This window comes from Setaria italica, chromosome V (assembly GCF_000263155.2).
Source record: "Setaria italica strain Yugu1 chromosome V, Setaria_italica_v2.0, whole genome shotgun sequence".
Classification (NCBI taxonomy): Eukaryota; Viridiplantae; Streptophyta; class Magnoliopsida; order Poales; family Poaceae; genus Setaria; species Setaria italica.
The window spans coordinates 43,575,238-43,587,932 of NC_028454.1; the positions used below are offsets into that span (position 1 = coordinate 43,575,238).

The 12,695-nt window shown below is 44.1% G+C and overlaps 3 protein-coding genes across 4 annotated transcripts; 1 reads left to right on the forward strand and 2 right to left on the reverse strand.

Moving 5' to 3' along the window:
- On the reverse strand, positions 1-2,810 carry LOC101758553 (fructokinase-1). Its single transcript, XM_004970823.4, has 4 exons — positions 2,197-2,810; positions 900-1,232; positions 589-705; positions 1-473 (listed from the first exon to the last, which is right to left on the reverse strand). The coding sequence occupies exons 1-4, from the start codon at positions 2,587-2,589 to the stop codon at positions 345-347; spliced, it is 972 nt and encodes a 323-aa protein (XP_004970880.1). The 5' UTR covers positions 2,590-2,810; the 3' UTR covers positions 1-344.
- Positions 2,811-4,533: 1,723 nt separating this feature from the next.
- Positions 4,534-7,280, forward strand: LOC101758956 (selenoprotein F). Its single transcript, XM_004970824.3, has 4 exons — positions 4,534-4,848; positions 5,754-5,812; positions 6,208-6,389; positions 6,935-7,280. Exons 1-4 carry the CDS (start codon positions 4,686-4,688, stop codon positions 7,008-7,010), a joined length of 480 nt encoding a protein of 159 aa, XP_004970881.1. The 5' UTR covers positions 4,534-4,685; the 3' UTR covers positions 7,011-7,280.
- LOC101759355 lies at positions 7,105-11,344 on the reverse strand. 2 transcript variants are annotated; one of them, XR_002677837.1, is made up of 8 exons: positions 10,967-11,344; positions 10,163-10,234; positions 9,793-9,860; positions 9,398-9,545; positions 9,234-9,317; positions 8,743-8,829; positions 7,881-7,989; positions 7,105-7,467 (listed from the first exon to the last, which is right to left on the reverse strand). XR_002677837.1 is itself a non-coding variant. In XM_004970826.3 (7 exons), exons 1-7 carry the CDS (start codon positions 11,138-11,140, stop codon positions 7,984-7,986), a joined length of 639 nt encoding a protein of 212 aa, XP_004970883.1. In that variant the 5' UTR covers positions 11,141-11,344; the 3' UTR covers positions 7,679-7,983. The 2 variants fall into 2 exon arrangements, 1 of the variants encoding a protein (XP_004970883.1); XM_004970826.3 differs by lacking the exon at positions 7,105-7,467 and having other exon boundaries at positions 7,679-7,989.
- Between the last annotated feature and the right edge of the window lie 1,351 nt (positions 11,345-12,695).

A 12,695-nucleotide genomic window follows, 5' to 3' on the forward strand; every position in this document is an offset into this window, starting at 1 on the left:
TTATCTTATCAGGAGCAGATATCACAATTCAAATGGAATCCCAAAAAGCAATTTTCATACACCACTGGAACAAGAATTCAGCAAAAAAAATTTAAAAAATATGCTACAATTACGGATTGATTATTTGACCGTATCAAATGCACTGTGATATAAAAGGCTCTGCTTATTGCAAGTAGAGTTCTAAAAACAAAACACCCTTTCGTGCAAAACACCCTTTCACGAAGGGAAGTAGGGCAAACAAAAAGGGCTGGTGTCATGGAGCACCCGCTTCTTCTGATCCAGATCAGCATACAATACAATTTGCAGAAGTCGAAGCTAGTGAAAACCATAGAAAATAGGGTGATCTATGCCTTCTCCATTAGCTGCAAGACCTCAGTTGCAGTGGGCAGCGACGGGATTGCCCCTTTCTTCGTGGCGGTGATTGCGCCACATGCATTGGCAAATTTAATCGCCTCCACAAGCTTCTTCTGATCCTGTACAATCAACAGACATTAAATTTCAGTGACATGGAACTGAAAACTGAATGACCAACTTGACATGTAGAACCAACGATCTTTCGGATCAACAAACACATTTCAGGCAACTTACTTGTAGCGAGGATGGATCTTGGACAATCTTTCGGAGCAGAGCACCAACGAACGCATCACCCGCGCCTGTTGTATCAACTTGTTGTACTTTGAAGGAAGGGACAGCTCCATGGAAATCCTGCAATCAAGTATAGCAAACCTGTGAGTCTCAGCTGCAGAATAAGTCCTCAAATTACAATGTGCAAGTTATATACTAAAAGTGTATACTTTGCATTTGAAAGACAGGACCTAGTGAAGTTCGATATAAGCAGTCCATGAATATTATTCAGCATAAGTAACCATTTTCATTGGGTACAAAGGTATAAAGCATACCCTGGTATAGTATTTGCACCCTTGATCTCCAAGAGTCACCAGGAGCAGCTTCATGGTAGGCCGCCACAGCTTCATGACAACATCATCCTCCACTGAGTCGATGCCAGTCAAGAACTCAAGCTCAACCTCACTGACCTTGACAATGTCTGCCTGATCCCAGATACTCAAGATCTTGGTGCGGGCCTCCTCACGGGATGGCCACAATGCCTCCCTCAGGTTCGGGTCATAAGAGAGCAGTGCACCGGCCTCTTTGGCAATCTCCATGGCACGGAGATGTGCTGACCGGCAAGGCTCAGCAATCAAGCTTATTGATCCGTAGTGAAAGACTGCAGCCTGAATACATTACACTTATGAGAATTTATCAGAACAGGGGTGAGGAATGGACACTGATGATGCAAGTTTGTTTGCAAGTTAAAAGTGTTGGATTCTGGGAGATAGCATGAGTGCAGATATTTTCCAGTAGTTTTACGAAAGGTGCACATTTTCGACCATATTTGAAATAAGCATGAATGAATCGAACCATCTAAAAGCGCCTGATAAATGATAATTCTCGATTTAATTCAATCTGGGACAAAAAAAAAGGAATTCTATCTAACAAATTGACTGATGAAACAAGCTGTCTGGCAACGTACAGTTCTGCATTTATGTCTTAGAACGATCACACGAAGCACACAATCGGTACAATGAATACGGGCAAAAGCTGAAGTTCGTGACATCAGTTGCAATGCCCACAATTATTGACCCACTAGAAAGAAACAAAATTCCAAGTAGAATACATTAATACACGGCAAGGCTAATGATTTCTAAGGCCAGCTCATGCCGATGGATCCAAGAACTACGGGTTTGACTAGTTTCATAACGGCTCTCCTTTGGATTACTTATTTGTCTCCCCCAATTTTTAGGATGAATCACAGAAGCCACATGACCAGATCCAGAAAAGAACAATCCGCCAACTAGAACGCACAACAAGATCCGACCAAAACCAGCAACGAGGGCGCCCACTTTCGCCCAGGAATCTTTGGATTCCACGGGAAGATTCAACACCAAAGCGCCCGAATTAGACGACGGGAAAAAGGGTTACCTTTAACGTGATAAACAAGAACACGCCCAAGAAAAATTACAGGAGCCGCAACCTAAGCCGCACGCGAAACCAGCGCAAGAAACCTAGCGGCCGCGTCCCAGATCCAAGGATCGAAAATCAAGGAATGGGCGGACAGATTCTACCACACTCGATGGGATCGTCCGCAGATCACGGAGCGCGAAGGTACGGGATCACCAGGGAGCCAGGCCAACTCACCCTCTTGATGAGCTCGACGTTGAGCTCGTCGGCGGTGAGGAGCATGTCGGCGCTGGGGTTGCGGTAGAACATGAACTCGCGCTCCCCGTCGGCGCGCAGGGTGACGAAGGCGAGCGCGGTGCGCGCGCCCGCGTCGAAGACGACGCCGCCGGCGTCGACGCCGTTGTCGCGGAGGATGGCCGCGAGCATGCGGCCGAACTCGTCGTCCCCGAGCTTGCCGACGAAGGCGGCCTCGCCGCCGAGGCGCGAGACCGCGATGGCGACGTTGGCCGGCGCGCCGCCGGGGGCCTTGAGGAAGGCCGGCGCCTCCGCCAGCGACACCCCCGCCACCGTCGGCACGAAGTCTATCAGCATCTCCCCGAAACTCACCACCAGCTCCCGCCCGCCCGCCATTGCCCCCGGCAGTTTGCCCCCCAACAACGCAGCGCACGGACGCAGGGGGTGGAAAGAGAGAGGAGAGGAGAGGAGATGGGTGGGCGCGTGTGGGGAATTTTCTGGTGAGGTGGCGAGGCGGCGTGTTATATAGAGGAGGAGGAGGGTTGGTTGCTTGGCTGGCTGGTTCGGGGTGGAGGCGGAAGGGAGGAGAACACCAGACGGTGGTGTGGTGTGGTGTGGTGTGGTGGTGGTGCGCAGCCGCAGGCGTGTTGGGCTTTGCGGGGTAGCGTCGCGAGGGGGCGACCAGGAGTTGTTGACGGCTGCCCTCCTTCGATCGGCTAAAATTTAGGGCTTTCAAAACAGTTTGGGTGGAAGGAACCATTCCTTGCCGTAGAATAGAAATGGTGTGTGAATCCCAGTTTCTATATATGAAGTAGGATGGAGATCCTCTCCCTATATTGAGGAGCTACCAATTATGAAACTGAAGTGTTACGCTGTGATATGCTGTCTTCTCCATCCCAATCGCCTCTGTAATATGCCGTGATGGGCCAAGCGCTGCGGCTTTTCTGCAGGAACTTATCCATCGGTGGGCGATGACGCTGACCGCCAAAGAGCACGGGTCTGGACTTCCAAGCGAGCCGAGTTGGGCACGGATCGATCAATGCTTTTCCATGGTCCATCCACGGATACGATTCCGGTCTCCTCCAACGTCTGGTCGCCAGCAGCTAGCCACCGGGTTCGATTCCATCAGCTCCTGCTTTCTGCCAAGCGTGAGCGAGGTTTCAGTTTCAACTTTCGGAAACTAGAGGGCTACATCCGTATCGTTGCATCCACCATGCATCTGCATATGAAAGGTCAGTTACCTGACTCTGACGTACTGTGGCGGCGGCTACGAGCTCGAGCCTGCACAGAACTGTCAAATTGTTGATCCTACGAGCGAGCCAGATTCTAATTTGCCATCCAACGGCCTGGAGAATAAAATTTATCATCGGGAAGGATCAAACTGTACGAACTGGGCAGGGAGAGTGACGTTATTTTCAGGGCCGATTTGCCTGACGATACGAGAAGAAGATTTTAAACAACTAGCGGCTGCTGAAAAAGTAGCTGGGATGCTGATTGAATCTTGAGAGCTTTAGATCTTCCGTCAGAGATGGGAATGGGATGGGCAAGTCTGACTTGGCCTGCATGCACCGACGCATGAAACCGAAAGCTCATTCCCTGCTGTTTCCTTCCTGACCTCATCATCATTTTAGCCGACACACTAAACTAAACTAATACGCATGCGTACGTAAAGCCACCGGCGATCACAGTATTTTATAGCCGTCACCCCGCATGTTCCTCAAACCAGTGGGCCTGCCCGGCCGTTCAGAACCCGGGCGCCCACACGGCTGCCTGCCAGCAGGTGGTTTTCGGAGCTCAGGAATCGGGAGGGATGGCGCCGACCGCCGACCGCCGAGGGCGTGGCCTTCGCTTCACATGCCAGCCCAGCAAGACGAACGAGAGCCATGTAGATGGTAACATGGCATATGCCTCAGGCATTGCAGCTGCAGAACAGGGCATGCTTTGCTCTGCCGTTGCCGGTTCTTGTGGGTCGTGGACTGTAACTGTAATTGCGAATTTACGCTGGGAAGATGGCTCAGCTACAAGAAATGAACGGGTCAAGGTAGTACCGGGTTTCTCATATTTGTGTACAAGCAGATTTTTTTTTTGATTTGATGTACAAGCAGATTTTGGAGAGCACTGAAGATGCATTTGGTTCCAGAGGTTTCAGAGTTCAGAGTTGCAGACTTCAGGAGCTGTAATTACTGGGCTGGACTTTGTGCAAGCAACGAAGAATTGGGCCGAGTCAGATTGGAACAACGGCCGCACTTTTCCATCATCTTGCAGAAATGGCCCATATAGGCGGCCCGCTTTTGTCACAGAATCTGCGGGCCTCTTTCGGAAAATAGGAAAGATAGCGGGGGAAGCGCAGTGCCGGCCTGCCGCTTAGCCGCTAGTCGTCGTCGCCGTCGTCGACTCGTCGCGGTGGTGGTGGTGGTGCTCGCGGTTGCGGCAGCTCCAAAGTCCAAGCCATACGTTGGTCTGGGGCGACCGAGGCGGGGACGAGAGGAGGTATGGGTCGATCTCTCTACGCCGCCGCCGCTGTGGCGCTCGTCTGCTTCTCCGGCTTCTGCCACGGGGAGCGGCTCGGGGCGCGGCAGTGCGAGGACCTGGGATTCACCGGCCTCGCCCTCTGCTCCGACTGCAACGCGCTCTCCGAGTTCGTCAAGGACCAAGGTACGGCCGTGTCGTCCTCTGACCTGCGCCTGCTTTTCATGCGCGGCTTATGAGATTCCCGATCTGAACCGGGTAGGCGTAGGAGGGAAGAGCTATTCGGATGTGAATTTATCCCAGTTTCGCATATTGGGAGCGTGAAATCTGCTCCAGTGATCTGGATCGGGATACTCTCTGCGTTGCCTGCTGCCGTTGAGCACTAATCCAGGGAAACCTAATTAGGAATTAGAAGGGTAAGATATGACTTTGATTCTAGACCAATGGCAACTCAATTGGGAGTCTGAAAGCACGAGAAGATATTGTGATGTGTACTGAGAGTATTGTACATGCGAGGTTTCCACATGATTATTTGTTCATTGAATCTGAGGGTAAGTTTACTTTATCAGGATTGTCACTGGTTATTGAACTGTGCATCGATTTGGTGTCTGGGGTTAATGTGAGGCTTTATGAATGGAAGAAATCATTTCTGCTCTAATTGGAGTATTAGACTGGAGTTGCCCTTAACTCAGCATTTTTAGATCAGTTTGGTGTTGGGAAATGGACCCTCAATGTTTGGATCATTTATTTTGATTGGTCTATATCTATGAGCATCTGAACTGGTGTTACTCACATATGCTAGTGAAACGTAGTTTACTTTCTACAAAATCTACAAATGTTTGATCTCAATTCTTTTTTAAACTAGCTGCATTGGAAAGAAATTTCATTTCGCCAACACAACCCTTTATTTGGAGGGTTATACTTTATCAGGTTTGTCCATTGCTTCCTGGGATGATATATATTGTTCTGTTGAGGATTAAGTTACTGTGTATTTGCAAATCAACAAAGGGTGGATTTCTTTTTTCACACGCATCACGCCATGTGATTGTTTGATTGTTTTCAATCTGAGCAGCATTTTTGTTTCTCTGCAGAGCTGGTGGAGGATTGTCGTAAATGTTGCACTGAGGATTCAGATGATTCAATCAGCAAGGTATAAACTATGAATTCCCATGAATCACTGTAACTCTGTAAGGAAGATGACTGTTTTACCTGCAGTCTTCTATGCTGGCCTTTCTTAGTCTTTGTATTGTGTTTATAGTTTATCTTTGTGCTTAATTTCTAACAGTTGATTTATGTGAATAACGGGTTAGATCTTATAGGAATGGCTAGCTATGTACCATTTTCTAAAAGGGGTATATAGTTTAGGTTAGAATCATGACATATTGAGGGAGGCAACTTGAAGGTTAGAGGTCTTGAATGGCTGGTAAACAAGATGTCATAGATGTTCTTTTTAGGATGAGCACGAGTGTTAGAAGTTCCATAAGTACTAGTTCTTTATTTCCACTGATGTAGTATCTGACTGATGTTTGCTATTGCCTATTGCAGCTCACATTTTCCGGTGCAATTATTGAGGTCTGCATGAGAAAGTTAGTGTTTTATCCAGAAGTTGTTGGCTTCCTTGAAGAGGATAAAGATGACTTCCCTTATGTGGAAGCCCGTTATTCGTATGGTTCTCCACCAAAGCTCATAATGCTTGACGACAAGGGCGAACATAAGGAGACCATAAGGCAAGTTCCACTTAACTAAAGACAGTATCTAGTTATCTGGAAAGGTGATATAGATTCTTGGATTTCTCGTACATATGCTATAATAGCTGTCTAACTGGACCATTTTCATATCGTTCTGTCTTAAATTCTTAATCCATTACATAGTGGCACTTATAAGTTGTCTGCTTCTCCTTATCTTCCTCATGCAGTCATGCCATACAGTTCATGCAATAATCTGATGGCAGATACAATAGGCAAAGATATACTGGATGCATTTGTGCCTGCATGCCACTTTCTATTTGAATATATAGTTCTATGGACAAAAAATGCTTTGTTAGTGCTTCATAGAGCTGTGGTAGTATGTTGAGGTCATTGCTAACGCAGCCTGCATTTTCCTGGCACACAATTCATTCATAGATGATGGATGTTGCTGTTGTACTGAATAATTTGGCATCTTTCTTTATGTGTACCAAGCATAGATAATGTATGGTAGAAATACTGAAACAGTGTTCCCATTTGTTCATTGGTGCATTTGCTGGAAATCTAAGACGAACTGAAATTTGCAGGATCGACAACTGGAAGCGGGAGCACATTCGACAGTTTCTCAAGGAGAAAGTGAAGCTGGTGAAGTCAGACAGCTGAGTTTAAACCCTATGGAGTTTGGTACTTTGCAAGCAAAATTGCAGCTGATATGAGATGGGCATCAAATTCTGTGTGACATCTGTACAACTCAATATGTTTGTATAAGAAGCTTCTGTAGTGTTATTTCTGGCATACTTGTATCCCGTTCCTATTACAGTCAGGTAGCTGGCACTGTGATTCATGAAAATTAGTTGATGTAGTACTGGTTGTTTCCCGGAGCTTTAACTCAATAAAGAGGGTAAAAGAATGTAAAAAAAAAAGCTTTGGTCATATGCATTTCCACATTTGATCACATGACCTCTTCCTCTCTAGTAATACAAAGGCGTACATATCTCATGCACAAAGCTGTACCCTTCCTGGACAATCTGCACATGAAATCTATTGTTCCAATCTGAACAGTATTTTGTTTCCAATCTGAACTGTTTTCACCGATGGACTCGTATAACATCGTAACTGTCTGCACCATGGAAATTGCGAGTCAGTATCATGAATCTGTGAACGGTATGGCCTATTCGCTTCAGCTTATTCAGCCGGCTTATCAGCCACCAAACAGTATTTTTCTCTCACAACAAATCAGCCGTTTCAGCTTTTTAGCCGGCTTATAAGCTGAAGCGAACAAGCCTAGAGAAGAGAAGCGCTTCTATGTTTTCTATTCTACTCGTCTGAACTGGTTGAGGATTCATTGCCTGTTCTTTTTATTTGTAATAGGAATGTGTGAGGTTACATCTTGTGCAGCTGTAAAAAGGTCTTGTTCTCATATGTACAGTTGAGATTCACGAGGGCTGTTCTCGCTACTTCGTGACCTAACCCAGTAAACCACCTACGTTTTCAGGAGAGAAACCAAATGCTCCAAGCAACGGGAAGCGTTACTTTTTTGCAAGCTTCCATCTTTCTTCGGGGTACTTGGTAGCCTGGTACCAAGATGGTGTTTCAGTTGGTACGTCTGATGTTCTTCAAGGTTTCAGACAAGTCCCTACACCTGTTGTGATAACCAATACAACAGGTTAGACAGTCTTCTTTTTTGAATATTGACTTGTATATATGTTTATAAACAGTAACATGCATCTTTACATCCAGCAGAAAGCAGTGGTGGCACAACAGAGGGGTTGGACCCAGCAGCACTGGATTTAAGCAGCAGTCAATACTATCCTAGTAGGGAAATTAGAGGGCTGTTTTGAGTGAGGGTTACAGGTACAACTCAGAGAGAAAAAAATTATTCATGCAAATAGATCTAACTGACGCAACAATGCTGATGGTAGCTCGATAAGTACAACGTGGTTCCTGATTCCTCTTATTTGTATTTGGCAGATACATAAATCGTTTTAGTTTTGACCCAAGTCAAAAAATTGAACTTTGACCAAGTTTATAGAATAATGCACCAACATATCCAACATCAAATTTGTTTCATTAAATCCATCATGAACTATGTCTTGATATTGTATTTACTAGGTATTGTGTATGTTAATGCATTTTTCTATAAATTTGGTCAAAGTCAAGGAAGTTTGACTTAGGACAAAACTAAAACGACCTACATTTTTGTACAGAGGGAGTATATGAGATGGTTACATTAGCATGATATAATATGGCTCACATTTCAGACATGCAAATGTACATATACCCACTACCCTAAGCCATAAAAGCACAAGTCACAAGCCCAGCAGCTTTTACTAGATTTGGAATAGGCTGGCCATAAGTTTCTCTTGTACATGTACCGGTGGGAAAGGAAGTATACCTGTCTTCGTCTCCGATGTTGCAAAGCATAACAAGAACGTGCTATTACATAACAAGGAAGAAAGAATCCTGCAAACTGAAGAGTTGCCTGAAATAAATGAAAGATTTAGTGTTCTGTATAAATAGTGTACATGGAAAACGAAAATTCATTCCCAGTATGGACTGAGAAACAAATGCAGAAGCGGATTGTAATCAGTTAATTATAAGTGCATTTCAAGCTGACTCAGACTTCCAACAAATGCATAATAAAATGCCAAGCAGGAGTATTTGCTATTCCTTTGCACAGCAATTGATCTCTAGTATAAAGCAGCATTATGCTATTAATTTGTTTTCAGCATTATGACACTACAAGGGAAACAGATCACATCATCTTAACAGAGCATTATAATAGCATAATGCAGCATTATGACACTCCAACAGAAGCTGACCGCATCATGTTAGCGGACATATTAATAGCAAAATGCGATAATTAAGTAGGCATGTTGAACTCACACTGAACAGCACTGTTACATCTTGTAGCATGCTAATATCCCTCACAATGACAATTACATGGCGCACAAGTAAAAGGAACATCAACTGCAGTAAAGCCGATATTAGATTCCACCTTCCACCACAAATAATAATAAGTTTACAAAGAAAGGGCTTCTTTGACATACAATTAAAGCAATGGTTCGGCAGCATGTGACACCACTAGAATTTGCAGATACACAATCCTCAAATTCAGCTTGCAGCAGCTGCTGCTCTGCGATGGCAATGGCTAAAAAATGAGAATCATGAGTATCGATTCTTCCAACCCAGTTTTGCCTGTTAATAAATAAAGACCATGCATTCAGAATAAATACAGTGATATCCAGAAAATTGAGGGAAAACAGCTACGCTGCTTTAACTGATCTTTAAAAAAAAACTATCTGCTTTAACTGCAGATGAAATGGTAGGATCACATTCTAAGCCACTCCCACAGAAATAGCTGGTTTTGACATTATTTTTTTATTTTGAATTAATTGGTTTGTCCAAATTTATCAAAGGATAAAGAATTGTATCCCACGAGTACCTAAGATCCATGTCCATTTCATCTGAACAGCATTTGGGTGGAGGGAGGACATAATTTGGTGAGTAAACCTGCAGGCAGATTATAAAAAACAAATATGAAAACTTCTTCAGCAATTACAGCAAAATAAGAAACATATACATTTTCCCCTATTTTCCTCGTTTCTTCTGCTGGGCAGTTGCCCTGAAATTGGATCACTCCTAAACATACTAGATCTACACCTAACACCTACCAAAATCAAGTAGCCGGATAGACTGAAATGGCTGCAAAGGTCAAAGTAGCATATCTAGAAATGACACGCCACACAGCATAAACAGAAAAGAAAATAAAAATGCAAAGGTTGGTCTTTTAACAGAATAACAGAAACACCCACCTGGTTGCAGATTTCACATGTAATGTTCCCCTTCTTGTTGCACCATCTCTGTATGCATTTCCTGTGGGCGAACTGCATACAACCAACAACAATAAGTCAACATACCATATTACTATCAGCATTTTCTCCAACAGGTACTCCTTAAGTCACGTGTACAACAACAAGGAGGAAAAAGCTTATTGAACAACTGAAAATGGGGAGCTGTACATTAGGATAATGATGATCTAGCGATTGAAAAATTGGATGAATGTATATGTGTGGAGAAAAGAAGATAATGTTTCCAACAACTAAAACGCTCTTTTTAGAATTCATTGAATCCTGAGGACACTGTTTAGACAAACCAAACACTGGCAGAGCACTTTGCAATCAAATGAACAGATGAAACATGGCATCACTGTTTTAACTTTAGTTGACGCGATAAAACAATCACTTAATAGAACTTCGATGCTCCTAGAGTGCCAAGCCTATAGCTATCAGAGATGTCCACAATAAAAAAATACTGAGACAATTCAACAAAAAGGAGCACGATGAGCATATATAACATCAACATAACAAAAATGAAATCTCCAAAGAAAAACGTAATGACCAGAAGGGCAGAAGAAAGTGTAAATAGAAATTCAAGCAGAGCAGAACTTACATCTTGAAATCTATCCAGCTCCATAAAGAATATAACAAACAATCATCATATTTCTACTTCGATTTTTTACCAACCACTAAACTTAACGCCAGTTCCTCAACATCCAGGCAAGGAACCTTGCACAGAGGGAGAGCGGGAGGGAGAGAGAAACAGAGGAGAGCGTTCACCTTGAGCGTGCCAGTGCAAGCGCAGGGTGAGTCCATGGCGCTCTCTTCCCCCTCCTCCTGACATATCCGGCACTCAATCACCCCCTTGACGTCCGCCCCCAGGCCGACCTCCACCTCCACGTGCCCTTCGCCGCCGGAGAAGCCATCGCCGGCAACCTTCTCGGCGCGCGCCATCTTCCCAGGAAGCTTTTCTTGGAGCAGGTGGTGAGTCTGGGAACGAGCCAAAAGGCGGGGCCTTTTTAGCTCTGGGGACACCACCAACTCCAAGAACAAGAAGAGGGAAGAGGGGAGAAGAAATATACTAAAATGAGATAGCCTTTCCCCTTTTTTATTATCCTAATATTCCGAGCTATGTCACCAATTTCTGCAGTTCTTTCTGCTCCATGCTTTTGCAGTTTGTTTGTTTATTTATGGGGTCCAATGATGAGTGAGTGATTGGGTTTGTGGGGTTAGTGGGCAATGGATAGCTTCCACTCATGGCTCCTGCTAGTGGGGGATGAGTTGATACTGACACGCTAATACTGGGAAACCTTTTTCCTTAATACTGGAACATATTTTTCTTCTTTATTCCGAAGAGAACACTGATAAGGCATTGTGTTTTCTCCTCTCTCTCTCTCTCTCGCCTCTTATGCTATGAAAAAATTATGAGCAATTTCATTGCAAGCTTTCCGTTCCCTCTTGTCTGAGCTGGGCTCTAGGTGACTGTGTTAACTCTGGGAAGGCACTAGGCAGGGGTGTGATTAAAACGCCTTTTGTTTTGTTCTCCCTGATGTCACGATTGTACAGTTTGTTTTGCCTTTCTGTTTTGTTTTTTTTTTCTGTTGTTTTTTTTTTGGCTGGTTTCGTCACCCATGCCGTGTGGTTAGGTGAGGAAGGGGTCGCCGTGTTGCTTGTGAGTATTCGTTAAACATAATCTGCACATATATGTAAACTTGATTAGAATCATGCAAACTTTTTGTTTTATTGAAGTTGGATTTTTTTTGTTGGAAAGATGGGATTAAATTGTAAATGTAATGGTACAAATGCTTGTAAAGCACGGTAGCTTGATCCCTGAAGCAATGTAAATGGTACTTGCTTTGCTAACCAAAATGTCCATCACTATTATGGTGCTTAAGACAAATCGTGTTGCATATCAAGTACAGCAACGAATAGGAGTGTACTCATTGGATACCTTTTGTCGTGGAAACATACGGTTCTATCGTACTAAATGGTCCACTTTAAAATTTTAATCACATTTGGAGCTCGCTTTTCTTTTTTCTTTTTTTTTTAAAAAAGAAAACTACATTCGAAGCTATACTGGACCAATTCAGAGCGAATCACCATATTATATGTTTTCCAAAAAAAAAGAACCTGGAAAAAATGTAATCAACTGCCTCTAAAAAGGCTACTCCTATGTATCTAAAAATCATCAGTCAATGGTAGTGCCTTCCTGCTTCTCTGGGAGACCTTAACTTTTGTGTTGGCAAGATTTGATGTGTGTACTTGGGTGGTTAAACCACCCTGGCGTTCGACTTCAACGAGAGGTTGCTGTGCCTTTGGGGACTGCGACTGGTCACCCTCTACAACTAAACACCATTGCCATTGATTTAAGCCAGCTTGTATGTCACATTTTTGTGCAGATATTTCTGGTTCACAACAGTGCACCTACTTTTTTTATTTTGAGGAAATAATGCAGCTACTCGTATAATCATTCGTCTGAATCAATGATTATATATAGTAAGTTGGTACC